This window comes from Geotrypetes seraphini, chromosome 7 (assembly GCF_902459505.1).
Source record: "Geotrypetes seraphini chromosome 7, aGeoSer1.1, whole genome shotgun sequence".
NCBI classification, from domain to species: Eukaryota; Metazoa; Chordata; class Amphibia; order Gymnophiona; family Dermophiidae; genus Geotrypetes; species Geotrypetes seraphini.
The window spans coordinates 148,937,665-148,951,033 of NC_047090.1; the positions used below are offsets into that span (position 1 = coordinate 148,937,665).

At 42.7% G+C, this 13,369-nt stretch overlaps 1 protein-coding gene across 1 annotated transcript in view; it reads left to right on the plus strand.

The window, feature by feature from the left end:
- RHOJ (ras homolog family member J) overlaps window positions 1-13,369 on the plus strand; it is a 166,198-nt gene that overhangs the window by 104,037 nt on the left and 48,792 nt on the right. The window contains exon 2 of the mRNA XM_033952349.1: window positions 9,302-9,360. Within this exon, the coding sequence (XP_033808240.1) occupies window positions 9,302-9,360 (59 nt within the window). The remainder of the gene's footprint in view (window positions 1-9,301; window positions 9,361-13,369) is intronic.

The window sequence follows — 13,369 nt, forward strand, 5'->3', positions numbered from 1 at the left end:
GGGAGGGTACATGGTGGGGGGTTTGGATCCTTTAGGTCTTCGTGAAGGATTAACACGAATGACCTTCCTGGTTCTGCTATTTTTCATTGTTTGTTGTTGTGTTGTATGTATTTTCCATAAAACTGAGAATATTCAATAAAAATTATATTACAAAAAAAAAAAAAGATCTTAATCTGTATACTTCAGAGGAAAGGCGGGAGAGGGGAGATATGATAGAGTCGTTTAAATACCTACATAATATAAATGTGCATGAGTCGAGTATCTTTCATTTGAAAGGAAACTCTGCAATGAGAGGGCATAGGATGAAGTTAAGAGGTGATAGGCTCTGGAGTAATCTGAGGAAAAACTTTTTTACAAAAAGGGTGGTAGATGTGTGGAACAGTCTCCCGGAAGAGGTGGTGGAAATAGAGACTGTGTTTGAATTCAAGAGGGCCTGGGATAGGCATGTGGGATCTCTCGGAGAGAGAAAGAGATAATGGTTACTGTGGATGGGCAGACTAGATGGGCCATTTGGCCTTTATCATGTTTCTATGTTTCTATGTATGAGCGTTGGGAGCAGTGCGAGGCATTCAGCGCGGCTCCCTATGATAAAAACCACTATCGTGGTTTTGTAAAAGGGAGGGCTTATTTGTAATGATTGTTAAATTAATAATTTGGTATGGACGCAATATTTTTTAAATTGTTGTTATCCGCCTAGAATCTATTGTGAGAATAGTGCGAAATATAAATTATATAGTCCTTCCTTTTTTCACTCTGCCCTTCCTTTCCTTCAGTATCTTCCCCCAAGCTTTCCTCTCATTCCATGATTATGGGAAAATGTAAATAACCCCAAATTGAATTTGCTCAATTTTAAGAAGAGGTAGTTACTAATGTGCATTAAGGGAATGAGAATGTTTTTTGCCCTGCAACACACATTAAACAGGGAAAATCATGCATTATTTTACCATAATACACATTAGTATAAATCATCTGGATTGCATAATAATGAGATGCAAAGCATGCAAAGTACCTCATTATTATGCAAATTGAATAACATTGCATATATTGAACATAGCATTTGTGGAAAAATAATGCCAGCTCAAAACTGGCATTATTTTTCCTGCTTGGTAACATGCTATTAATGTGTCAGACCTCTCAGATTGTTTGGGACCGAGGGTGACCACAGAGACAGATACACAACACATTAGACGGTGTCTGTGGTAAAAATGTATAAATCTCAAAATCTTTTCTCCAAGCACACAACCTCGAATAGAGGTCCCCTGATAGCTGGCTAGAAAATAAGAACTGTAAGTCTCTGGCAAGCACACAGATCTCTCTTTGTGAAAGGAAAGAGGGAGGCTGCTATAAAGTATAAATAAAGCTCCAATTTATTTGATCCTTCCCAAGTGCCAAAATATATGCAGTAAAGAGGATCTGAAAATGATGAGGCACACAAAACAGTTCATATAAACAAAGTAAGATAGTTGCATTAGGAAAGAAAAATGTTCAAAATATTTGCGGCAGTCCTTTCCTTGGGCTCCTCTGTTCTCGTGCATATCTTACGCTCTTCCACTGATGGACACCCTCTCTGCTCCATTAGAAGTGCCTCCTTACTCCTGGTACTTTTGGTAGCCACTCTCTCCTCTTTTATTTTTTTCTCTCAGGTAATAATTGGTTTTCTTAGCGTCAGCTCACCATTCGGCACAAATGTGTTTTCCTTTCCTACCAGCAGGTGGAGGTAGAGAAAAGACTGAGTTCTACCAGTGCCATTACTAGATAAGCTCCCTGGAAGAACCCAGTGTTTTTCTCTGCCTTCAGCAGGCGGTAGGTTACTTTTTGGTGGCCCTCTGTCCCTGGTCTAGCTCTCCGCTTTGCTGGTCATGACCTTGCAGCTTGGTTGAGCCTAAGAGCTGCTGCTAGGCTTATGGAATTTTTTACTTGCATGGAGCTTAGCTCTGCAGCCCCCATTTCGCACTTGATAGTGCTACTGGTTGTGACTTCAGGCTCGGTCCCCTAGGACCTTGCTCAGAAAGTGAGAATGCCCAACCCCTGCCTTGCCCAACCCCCATCCCCGGGGCTCCTCTGCAACCTCACGTTTCATCTTTTTTTTTTGGTTTGGTTTTTTTTTTACGCCTGATAGCTCTTCCCTGTACGGGAGAATAGAGCTTATTTTTGCTGCTCCTGCAGCTTTAAGAACTTTTTGGGCTCCTTTTACAAAGGCGCGCTAGCGGTTTCACGCGCGTAATAGTGCGCGTTAAACCGCCAGACACGCTAGCCGCTACCACCTCCTCTTGAGCAGGCAGTAGTTTTTTGGCCGGTGCGGGGGGTTAGCACGTGATGAAAAGTTGCACGCGTTAACCCCCACTAGCGCGGCTTTGTAAAAGGAGCCCTTTGTCTTTTGGGTTGGGTTTTTTTTTTTAACATTCATAGCAGTACAGAGCTAACTGGGGAAATCCCTTTTACTAGGGTGCGAAGGATTTCCCCAATTAGCACCACAGGAGAGCCCCGGAGCTCCTCTGCTCCTCTTTTCCCTGGGCAAGTACATTAGTCAAATTGTGAGCCCGCCAGGACAGAGAGGGTGAAATGTTTGAGTATCTGAAAGTGAACCACTTAGGCCATACGCCAGTGTGTCGCAAACTTTTTAAGCTTCGGCTGGAGGGCACCCAGAAATGTGCCCTGAGCCTCCTGTTACCACCGGTGGGGAGTGCTGCAGAAGAAGAGGAGAAGAGGCGCTGGCCGACTGGCTACAGGACGTGCCTCTCACCGCAAGAGGCACATCCTGGAAGCAGTCAGCTGCCGCCTCTCCTCCTCGCCAGCATCTCGCAGCACACCTGGAATCTACCCTGCTATAAGCAGTGACTAATACTATAAAATAAAATAAATATTTTGTGATAACCCACTGCTTTCTGATGGAGTTTTGACTTTCCACTAAAGTTAAATGTCAATGCTAGTATCTTATTTTTATAAGATTACTCCTTGTAAAAGCCTTTTAATTTCCATGTGCAACAGACTTAAACTATTTGACCTTTCCCAGAATAGAAGTTTCCATTTTTGCTATGCCCAGCAAAAAAAAAAAAAAAAAAAAAATTTGCTGCCGAAGCTTTTGGTTTTCATTTTGGCAGCCCAAATTCTCTTTCCACAACTTAGTAAGGAATTAAGAATTCCAGGACAGTGGACCACATAAGAATAGCCATACTAGGCCACACCAGTGGTCCATCTAGCCCACTATCCTGTTTCCACAGTGGCCAATCCAGTACCTGGCAGAAATCCATATAGTAGCAACATTCTGGAACCCCAAAGAGTATCAAGATTCCATATAGAATCTCAAGGATAGTAAGATTCAGGAATCCCAAATGTAGCAGCATTCCATGCTACAGGTCCCAGGGCTTCCCCCATCTCTGTCTCAATAGCAGACTATGGACTTTTCCTCCAGCAGTTAGGGCAAAGGAAATGGTGATGGATTTGATATACCGCTTTACTTTGGTACAATCAAAACAGTTTACATATAAAGGGGGACTTTTAATATACTTGGGACAATGGAGGGATAAGGAGTCCTTTTACTAAGCTTCTGTAAAGAGCGGTCTTATTGCAACCTTAGTCAAGCTTTTCCTGTATGCTAAGGCCATTTTTACTGCAGTAGGAAAATGGCCGATTTTCTATTTTTCCTATTGGTGGCCAAGAGCTAATGTTGCCAGTGGCGTCATAAGGGTGAGCGGCGCCCCACCCTCCTGCCACACACACATCCCCTTCCCTTTCCCCTTCCCTTTTTAACTTCTCTGCCGTGCCCACGTTGGTGTCGGCTCGACCTTTGACGTCAGTTCCTAGGCAGGGGTCCCGGAAGTGATGTCAGAGAGAGCGCCAATGCGGATGCGGGCAGCAACCTTGCACTGGGGAGGCAAGGGGCGCGTGCGCACGGCAAGGAGAAGAGGTGGGGGGCAGAGAGGAGAAGAAGTGCCACACCCTTAGCAAGATGGCGCCCAGGGCAAACCGTCCCCTTCGCCTCCCCTTACTACGCCACTGAATGTTGCCATTAGTGCCGGCCATTAAAAAGAATTACCGCGTGAGAACTTACTGATACCTATTTTGTAGGTGCCAAGGGCTCATGTGGTACTCCTGTCCTAACCAGTTAGTGTGCAGTAATGTAGCTCTCTGCCCCTAGACATGCCCCTCTAACAAAAATGTACAAATACTTTTAGCACATGCAGATTTGCAAATTACCTCAGAACGCCTGAACATGTCCAAGTTTCAAGTTTTATTGAGTTTAATAGACTGACCATCAACATAAGAACATAAGAACATAAGCAGTGCCTCCGCCGGGTCAGACCATAGGTCCATCCTGCCCAGCAGTCCGCTCCCGCGGCGGCCCAACAGGTCACGACCTGTCTGAATCACCAGAAGGGGCCCCCATGCCTCCTTTATTTCCCATTGAGTCCTATCTTTCCATCGAAGTCCTAACCCTCCGGTCCTGCACATGCACGACCTGGTTGGGTTTCTCCCAGCACCTCTCTCAGTATCCCACGATCCCTTTATCCCTCAGGAATCCGTCCAATCCCTGTTTGAATCCTTGTACCGTACTCTGCCTGATCACTTCCTCCGGTAGCGCATTCCAAGTGTCCAAGACCCTTTGTGTGAAAAAAAACTTCCTTGCATTTGTTTTGAACCTATCTCCCTTCAGTTTCTCCGAATGCCCCCTCGTACCTGTTGACCCCTTCAGCCTGAAGAATCTGTCCCTATCCACCCTCTCTATGCCCCTCATGATCTTGAAGGTCTCTATCATATCTCCCCTGAGCTTCCTTTTTTCCAGAGAGAAGAGCCCCAGCCTATCCAACCTCTCGGCGTATGGGCAGTGTTCCAGCCCTCTTACCAGTTTCGTTGCTCTCCTTGTATATGGCCGGTTTACAATGCTAAAAAAAAAAAAAAAAAAAAGGTAAAAAGTAAAATAATAATTATATTTATAAGGGGAGGAGTGAACATTAAAAGACAATAGACAAGGACTTTCATGAATTTGAGGGTATTAAGGTGAAGGAAAGGTCAATAAATACATTATTAAAATTAAAGTTAAAAGAAGGGAAGAGAGGGGAAGGATATGACATGAAGGATAGGGTCGCTTCGTAAAAGCGGTTGAGATGATTTTGCTGGATTTGAGGAAGGAAGTATTTAGAGATTATGATATGCATCTTGAAACAGAAATGTTTTTAATTTGGTCTTGAATTTATCAAGAAGATTTTCATGACGAAGTTGAGGTGGCATGGCGTTCCATAAGCTTGGAGCAGCTACAGAGAAGTTCATTTTCCTAGTGTAATAGAATTCTTTGATGGAAGGAACGGCCAGTAAGTTTTGATCTGCTGATCTTAGGGTCCGAGAAGAACAGAGAGGGATAATAAGTTTGTCAAGACAAGATGGAAGACGTGAGAGTTTGATTTTGAAAACCAGAATTAAGATTTTATGGGTGATGCAGTGTGTGATGGGTAACCAATGGGCTTCCTTCAGGAGAGGAGTTACATGATCATATTTCCCTGCTTTATGTAAGTTTGATTGCTGTATTTTGTATGAACTGCAAACGACGTAATTCTTTTTGTGGGAGTCCATTATATAGAATCTAGATACCAGTGAGTGCACCAGGGTTGTGATTGCTTTAATTTCAAGGATTGAGGTTATAGAGCTATTTTAAGCAGTGGCATAGCGAGGGTAAGCAGCACTTGGGGTGGTGGCGCCCCTCCCCCATCCTCTTCCCCACCTCCCTGCCACACGCGCGTGCACCCCTTCCCCCTATCTTTTTAACTTCGGGTGCAAGCAGCCACCAACTTACTGCCCGCGTCACTGTCCTACTGAAAATTTACCTCATCTAGCAGTAAGGCCGCGGTCCCGCCCCTCCTCTGACGTCAGAGGCAGGATCGCGGCAGAGGAAACAGCTCTGAAGCAGTTTTCAAAGATCGCCAGCACCGCGATCTTCTCTGCAGGCTGCTCCTATAAGGTAAATGGTGCAGGGAGGCCAGGGGGGAAACCGTACGCCGGGGGGGAAGCCGGATGACAGAGGGAAAAAAACGGAAGCCCGGGGGGGAAAGCTGGACACCAGCACTTCCCGACTTACCCTCCCCCCTCGCCCTCTAAAGCAGATGCGGCAGCGGCCAGCCAGCAAGAGCAGTGCTGCCGCTCATGCTTTAGGGGGCGAGGGGGGGAAGGTCAGCCGAATTGGGAAGCCAATTTTTTTTTGTTTTGAATCGATTTGAATCGATTCACCCGAAGTGAATCGGTGAACCGATTCGAATCGTGAATCGGGCAGCACTAGTTTAGAGCATTGGGTTCTAATGTATTTATTTAAAAATCCAACGCTGTTCTTTATGATTTAAAAGCGATTCGATGTCACCACTCTATTTGGTATGATCATGACGGAGAGTAACCTGCATGGCGTGGCAGGCAGTGCTCCCTCTAAGGCCAGGTGCGTGCAAATTATCCTTCCTTTTACGAAGCCGCGTTAGGCTTTTTTATCTCTGGCCACGAGGGTATTAGCTTCGATGCTCACAGAATTCCTATAAACATCGGTGCTAATACTGCCGTGGCTGACAATAAAAAAATCTAGTGCGGTTTTGTAAAAGAGGGGGTATTTTTTGTGTGCAACAAGTTTTTAAAAACCTAACAATTTTTGATCCCAAAATTAGCAATGCATTTCTGTGTCTAATAACACACACACACACACAAAAAAAAATCACACATATGGTAATTGGTTTTCTCCCTCTTTTACAAAGGTGCGCTAAGCTTTTTAGCACACGCTAAACACGCGCTAAATGCTAATGTATGCATGTTATCCTATGAATGCATTAGCGGTAAGTGCACGTGTTGATTTAGTGTGCGCTAAATCCGTGCTTAGCGCGCCATTGTAAAAGAGGGCCTAAGTTTAGTTGAATTAATTTTTTATAATTTAATTTTGTGTGAAACCGGGGTCAGGTCTGTATTTTTGTGAGCGACCGCATACGTAATGACCATGTAAAATGTATGAGCGATTGCTCATGCGCTCCGCTTAAAGGGAACATATGGTGGTTTGAAATGTTTAGTAAAAAAAAAAATAAGCAACTTAAACAATGTAGTCTCCATCGAGGGCTCTACATGTTATTCCAGCAAGTCTCCAGTTTTTTTCGTTATCGTAGGAAAAATAGCTTATGAAAAAACTGGAAACTCTCCGCACTGTGTTTAGCCCTCAATGGAGACTACTACATTGTTTAACTTGCTTTCTTACTGGACTTTTCAAACTACCCTTGTAGACGGCAGGTACAGCTCTGGCCAACTCATTGGGCACACTAGGTGGACCATGCGGGTCTTTATCTGCCATCATATGCTACATTACTACGCTATCACTAATATAGCTCTGACAAGGCTGAGAAATGAATGCTATTCACGTTAATTCATTGCTACTGCTCTCATTGCAGGCCTTTATATCAATTAACTGTTCATTGACCTCCTGCCTAGATTGTAGATTTCTCTTAGGTCAAGTTTCAAGTTTCAAGTTTATTAGGTGACTTGATTAATCGCTTAATCAAATTTCTAAGTGATGTACACATAAATTTACATTTGTTAGGGGACAATACAATACTTACAAATACTTAAATAAAACTAAATTACACTCAGATTAACATATTCAAAACATTAGGTAAGGAGGGATGAAATACAATTCATAAAGTAAAGAAGAAACATTAAGGGAAAATACAAAAGGGTAATAAATGAAAAAGGTATAATAAAGTAAAGTAGAGTAATAAGATAATAAAATTAGGCTGCAAAGGCATCTTTAAAAAGGAAAGTTTTTAAGTTACTTTTAAATTTCCCAAATTCCTTCTCCTCCCTTAACGAAATAGGGAGGGCATTCCAAGTCTGTGGTGCTGTGAGGTGAGGTGAGGGTCCATTCTGTGTGACATCACAGCCCTTTCTATGGTGAACTCTGCCGGCAAAAGAACAGGATTGTGATGTCAGAAAGGATTTTTTTAATCTTGTGCATCTGAGGTAAAAAAAAAAAAAAAAAAGCCACGTACATAGGCTAAAAGCACACACACAAAAAAATTCTCTGTACCATTCATCAGCAATTGGATGATAAAAGCAGAATGTAATGGCAAAGCTCTGAAGGGAGGGGATTCAGTGACATATTTTCTCAGATTATCATTATATAGATTTGCATTTTTGGCTAGGGCTGCTGAGAGACAAAGCCAGACCCAAGGCAATCAATCTTAAGGGTCCTCACATCCTCCCATACTTACCCCCCATGGGGGTCTCTTGAGGGGGTATGCTGACAGTGGGGAAAGGTCAGATTGCAGCACTGGCACAGAACTTTTGGGCCACATGAAGTATTTTGAAATGAATGCAAGAAGCTTATCGTACCAGAAAGGAAAAATATAGATTGAGGCTGATTCATTGATTGCAGTAACAATGAACCCATTTCAAACATGAAAGTTTTCTTAAGAATTTAGTGCTACCTCCCACAGAAACAGACCACAGAGAGATGATTACAGCAGAAACAGACCTATCTCTGAATCTTACACAAGGAGCAGCCTCCTGTCTCTTGCTTCTAGAGATTGGATCTCGCACAGTGTCCTCATTGTGTCATTTATAAAACACAGGTCCACTGACCATTGACTAGCTAGAGACCATGCCATCCAGGGCAATCTATTGTCCAGTCTATGAAAAGCTCAGTTAGGACAGTCTAAGAACATAAGAGCTGCCATACTGAGACAGACCGAAAGTCTATCAGGCTCAGTATCCTTTTTCCAACAGTGGCTAATCCAGGTCACAAGTACCTGGCAAAATCCCAAAAGAGTAAAACAGATTTTGTGCTGCGTATCCTAGAAATAAGTGCTGGATTTCCCCAGGCCCATCTTAATAATAGCTTATGAACTTTTCTTCTAGGAAATTAACCAAGCCTTTTTTTTTTTTAAAACCCTGCTAAGCTAACTGCTTTCACCACATTCTCTGGTAACAAATTCCAGAGTTTAATTACACACTGAGTCAAGAAATACTTTCCCTGGTTTGTTTTGAATGTACTAATTAGTAACTTCGTTGCATGCCCCCTAGTCCTAGTATTTTTGGAAAGAGTAAAAAAAAAAAGTGATTCATATCTACCCGTTCCACTCCACTCCGTCTGCTATAACTGATTTTAGCTTTGTGATTGTCACTCTGAGATGATATCAGCACCTGAGTCTGGCTGGACTTCCCAACACAACAACTGCACTTACCCAAGTGCCCTAAACTGCCCACGTTTTAGTGCCCAAGAGTAAAATAATTAGCATTGCTGGTTAGTATTGTTTCTTCCAAACAATCTCTTTGTTGTTTTTTGTTTCAGTAACTGTGACTGTTGGGGGCAAGCAACACCTGCTCGGGCTTTATGACACTGCTGGACAGGTACTGTACTTTTTCCTTAAATAATATATCTTAGGCCTGATATTTTTTTTTAAAAAACCTGAGCTCCTAGTTTGTACCCTATTTTCAGCCAAAATTTCATCCTAAATTAGGAGATTACAAATTGTGCTCATAAATGTAGGTCTGCTATTCATTTGCCTGGATTTAATCTCCTTTTTACCCCACCCTAAATCCACCCCTTTTGTTACCCTTCTTTTTTTATGTTTCTAAATTTAGGGGCTTAGTGAAATTTTGAGTAAAAATGTAGGAACTTGGTCCCAATAGCAGAACCATCAAGGTTAGGAATATAAATCCTTTGAGTATTGGGCCCTCTATCTTTATGACACCTAGATGCTAAATGCTAAGGAATATAATGGATGTCTTAGCATTTAGCACGCACTAATCTGTAGCGCACGGTAAATCGGTTAGCGCACCTTAATAAAAGGGCCTCTTAGTTTGGTTTCTTCTTAGGTTTTGTGATGACCGATGCATTTCTTTGACACGCAGACATGACACTTGGAGAAGACACTGTGGTGTAGTGGTCAGAGCTACAGCCTCAGCACCCTGAGGTTGTGGGTTCAAACCCTGTGCTGCTCCTTGTGACCCTGAGCAGGTCACTTACCCCCTCTTTTACTAAGGTACCCTAACCGATTAGCGGGCACTAAACGCTAATGCATCCATAGATTAACATGCACGTGTTAGCGTTTAGTGCACGCTAATCGGTTCGCGCACCTTAGTAAAAGAAGGCCTTAATCCTCCTCTGCCCCAGGTACATTAGATAGACTACAAACCTGCTGGGACAACTAGGGGAAATGCTTGAGTACCTGATTTGTAACCTGTTCTGAGCTCCTTTGGGAGGAGGGGCTATAAAATCGAATAAATATTCAGTCAGCAATGGTGAGCACTATTTTAGCCACTACCACTGGCTTTATGCCCCAGGATTCAATGCCAGGCTGTGCCACGGTACCAGCTTTGAATATCCGGGTTTAGGCAGCCAGCTATCTCCTATGCGGTTACACCTGATATTCAGCACTTGACCACCTAAGCAACAACTCATAAAGAAAGGACTAAGTTCTATGCTTATCTTAAGGGCCCTTTCACAGAAGCTGTGGCAGAAGTGGAAAAGACAGGGCACATTTTCCAAATGAATGGACACACGCCAATTTTGCCACCTATTTTGTAGGCGATAAGGGCCCCTGTGCTAATCAATTAGCGCATGGCAATGCCTCACATGCTAACTGATTAGTTCCCTCTCCACCCCATAACACACCCCCTTAGAGGAGAATAAAAAAGGCATAGGATGCATAACCCACTTGTCCAGGAATAGAGTGGGATTGTACAAGAACATTACTGTAGAGTGGCAAATGGAAGGAATTCTTTCTTTTGCTGCTGCCGCCATATGAGGAAGCTTAGTGCACACTAACAGAATTAGTGTGTGATACATGCTAAGAAGACTATTTTATTCCTACGGGCATCTTTGCATTTACGGGAAAATTCTTTAAATGGCGCCTAAAGTTAGGTGCACCTAGCCAACGTAGGAACCCAACGTAATTGTTTAATAGATGTAATCAGTACCGACAATTAAGAATCAGCACCTTATAACTGAATGTTAGGTGCCTAGTCCAGGGTGTCCAACACAAAGTCGGCATAGTTAGGGGGCAGATCATGGGCGTGGTTTCATACGCGGGCACCTTTTTTGGAATTAGGTGTTGGTCGACGCCTAACTTAGACGCGGATATAACCCTGGCATACATACGGTGCGCTTAAAAGTCAAGAAGCCTAGAGAGGCCTAAAATCGCTTAGTCGGCACTAAGCATGATTGCATAAAATGAGACTAACTTTTATAGACTCGCGCTTAACGTCAAACTAGTTGGCGCCTAATTTTTGGACACCAAATATAGAATCTGGCTCTTAGTACATGTTAATTCCATTAGCGTGCACCACACTTTCATAAAAGGACTCAGGGTGATTATTACATTACATTACATTACAGATTTCTATTCCGCCATTACCTTTCGGTTCAAAGCGGATTACAAAAAGAGTTATGGAAGAAGGGTTACAATGTTAGATCAGAGAAGGTTTCCAAGAGAGGGAAAAGTAGGATCTGGGGTTAGGGAGGGGATGGTAAGAGGGGGGTTAAGCTTTATCATGGTATTAAGCTTTATTAAGGGATTTCTTGAAGAGTATAGTTTTTATTTCCTTTCTGAACATCTTGTAGTCTGGGGATGTTGTCAATAGGTTGGAGACTTGGTTGTCTATCTTCGCTGCCTGAGTGGCCAGTAGTCCGTTGTATAGTTTTTTCCGTTTTACTTCTTTGATTGGGGGGGTAAGTGAATGGGGTGTGTGTTTTTCTATGCCTGGTAGAGGTGGTTTGGATGAGGCAGTCGTTTAGGTAGGTTGGGCCGTCTCCATTTATAGTTTTAAATAGTATACAGTAGAATTTAAATTGTATTCTTTCCTGGATTGGAAGCCAATGAGAATTGATGAATTGATTATGCTGTACATATTAATACTTTTCCAACAAGAAAAGAGATCCTCTGCTCCCTGATACACCGAGACTTGCTTATACAATATGCAATAAACTAGTGTCCATTTTGTTATTGAACGTAATATCCTCTCAGTGAATTAAAGTCAATCTTCCTTTCTTCCTCACAAACCACGTGTGAAATAAGTCAAATTCCAACTAGGTGAATTTCAGCCATTAGATTCAAGTGCATGTTTAAGTTTTCTTCAGGTTTGCTGGGGAACTTCATTGAGAATTTTCCAAGCAGTTTTGGGGAAAGCCAATAGATTTGATGCAAATTGGCAAAAATCCATGTTGACTCCGACTATTTTGGATCTTCGTGAATTGGACAAGTCTACTTAAACTTCAGTACTGATTCACCAATTTGAAGTTTCAAGTTTATTTAAAAATTTTTATACCGCTCAATCAAACTTCTGTACAATAAAAATACAACTTTCGTCATATTAAATAGGGGTAAACATTTGACTAATAAAATCTACATAATAAGTTTATACTATGACAAACAGAAACAAATGGTGAGAAGGGATGAATTACATTATAATAAAAGGTAGAAAAAGAACAATTAAGGAAAGGACGAGAGGGAGGGGAGAAAGAAGAGAAAAATGCCATCTGCTGTTGGCTTGTGTTTAGCCCGTACAAGGGCAATTAGGTATCGAATGCATCTTGAAACAGGAATGTTTATAGCTTTGTTTTAAAGTAAGTCAAAGATACTTCTTCACGAATGTAATTAGGAAAGGGGAAAGGTTTAGAACAAACGCCAGGAAGTTCTTTTTCACCCAGAGGGTGGTGGATACATGGAACGCGCTGCCGGAGGATGTGATAGGCAGAAGTACGCTACAGGGCTTCAAAGAAGGTCTGGACAGGTACCTAGAGGACAAAGGGATTGAGGGGTACAGATAGGAGTAGAGGTAAGGTTATAGGGACAGGATTAGAGGTAAATTGTAAAATTAGTCAGAGACCACTGTTCAGGCAGTGGACCTGATGGGCCGCTGCAGGAGCGGACCGCTGGGCAGGATGGACCTCTGGTCTGCCCCAGCGGAGGCAACTTCTTATGTTCTTATGTTCTTAACAGAATTCCAAAGAGTTTTTGGTTCTGAACTTAGGGCCCCTTTTACGAAGCCGCGATAGCGAGTCCCCTATGACAAAAGCAGCAAAGCCTGATCAATTCCTATGGACTTCGGTGCATATGCCGCGGGAGAATCGCTACCATGGCTTTGCAAGAGGGGCTCCTAACTTGCCGAACTGTCTCGCGACTTGTCAAACTAGCTTGTGGATTTTTTCCCCTCCCTACAAAACTTTCAGCTTGTTTCCAAGTGCTGTCAGATTGCGCGTAGGAAGCCAAAAATCGAACCGCTTATGCAGATGGCCAATCAGATTTTAAAATAATTAATTTCATCTGGAAGAAGTGCTCAAAATATGCTTAAAGTTTACATTTAACATAAATCTGTATCTCATTTTCTAATGTCTGCATAACGTCTCCAAGTCTAG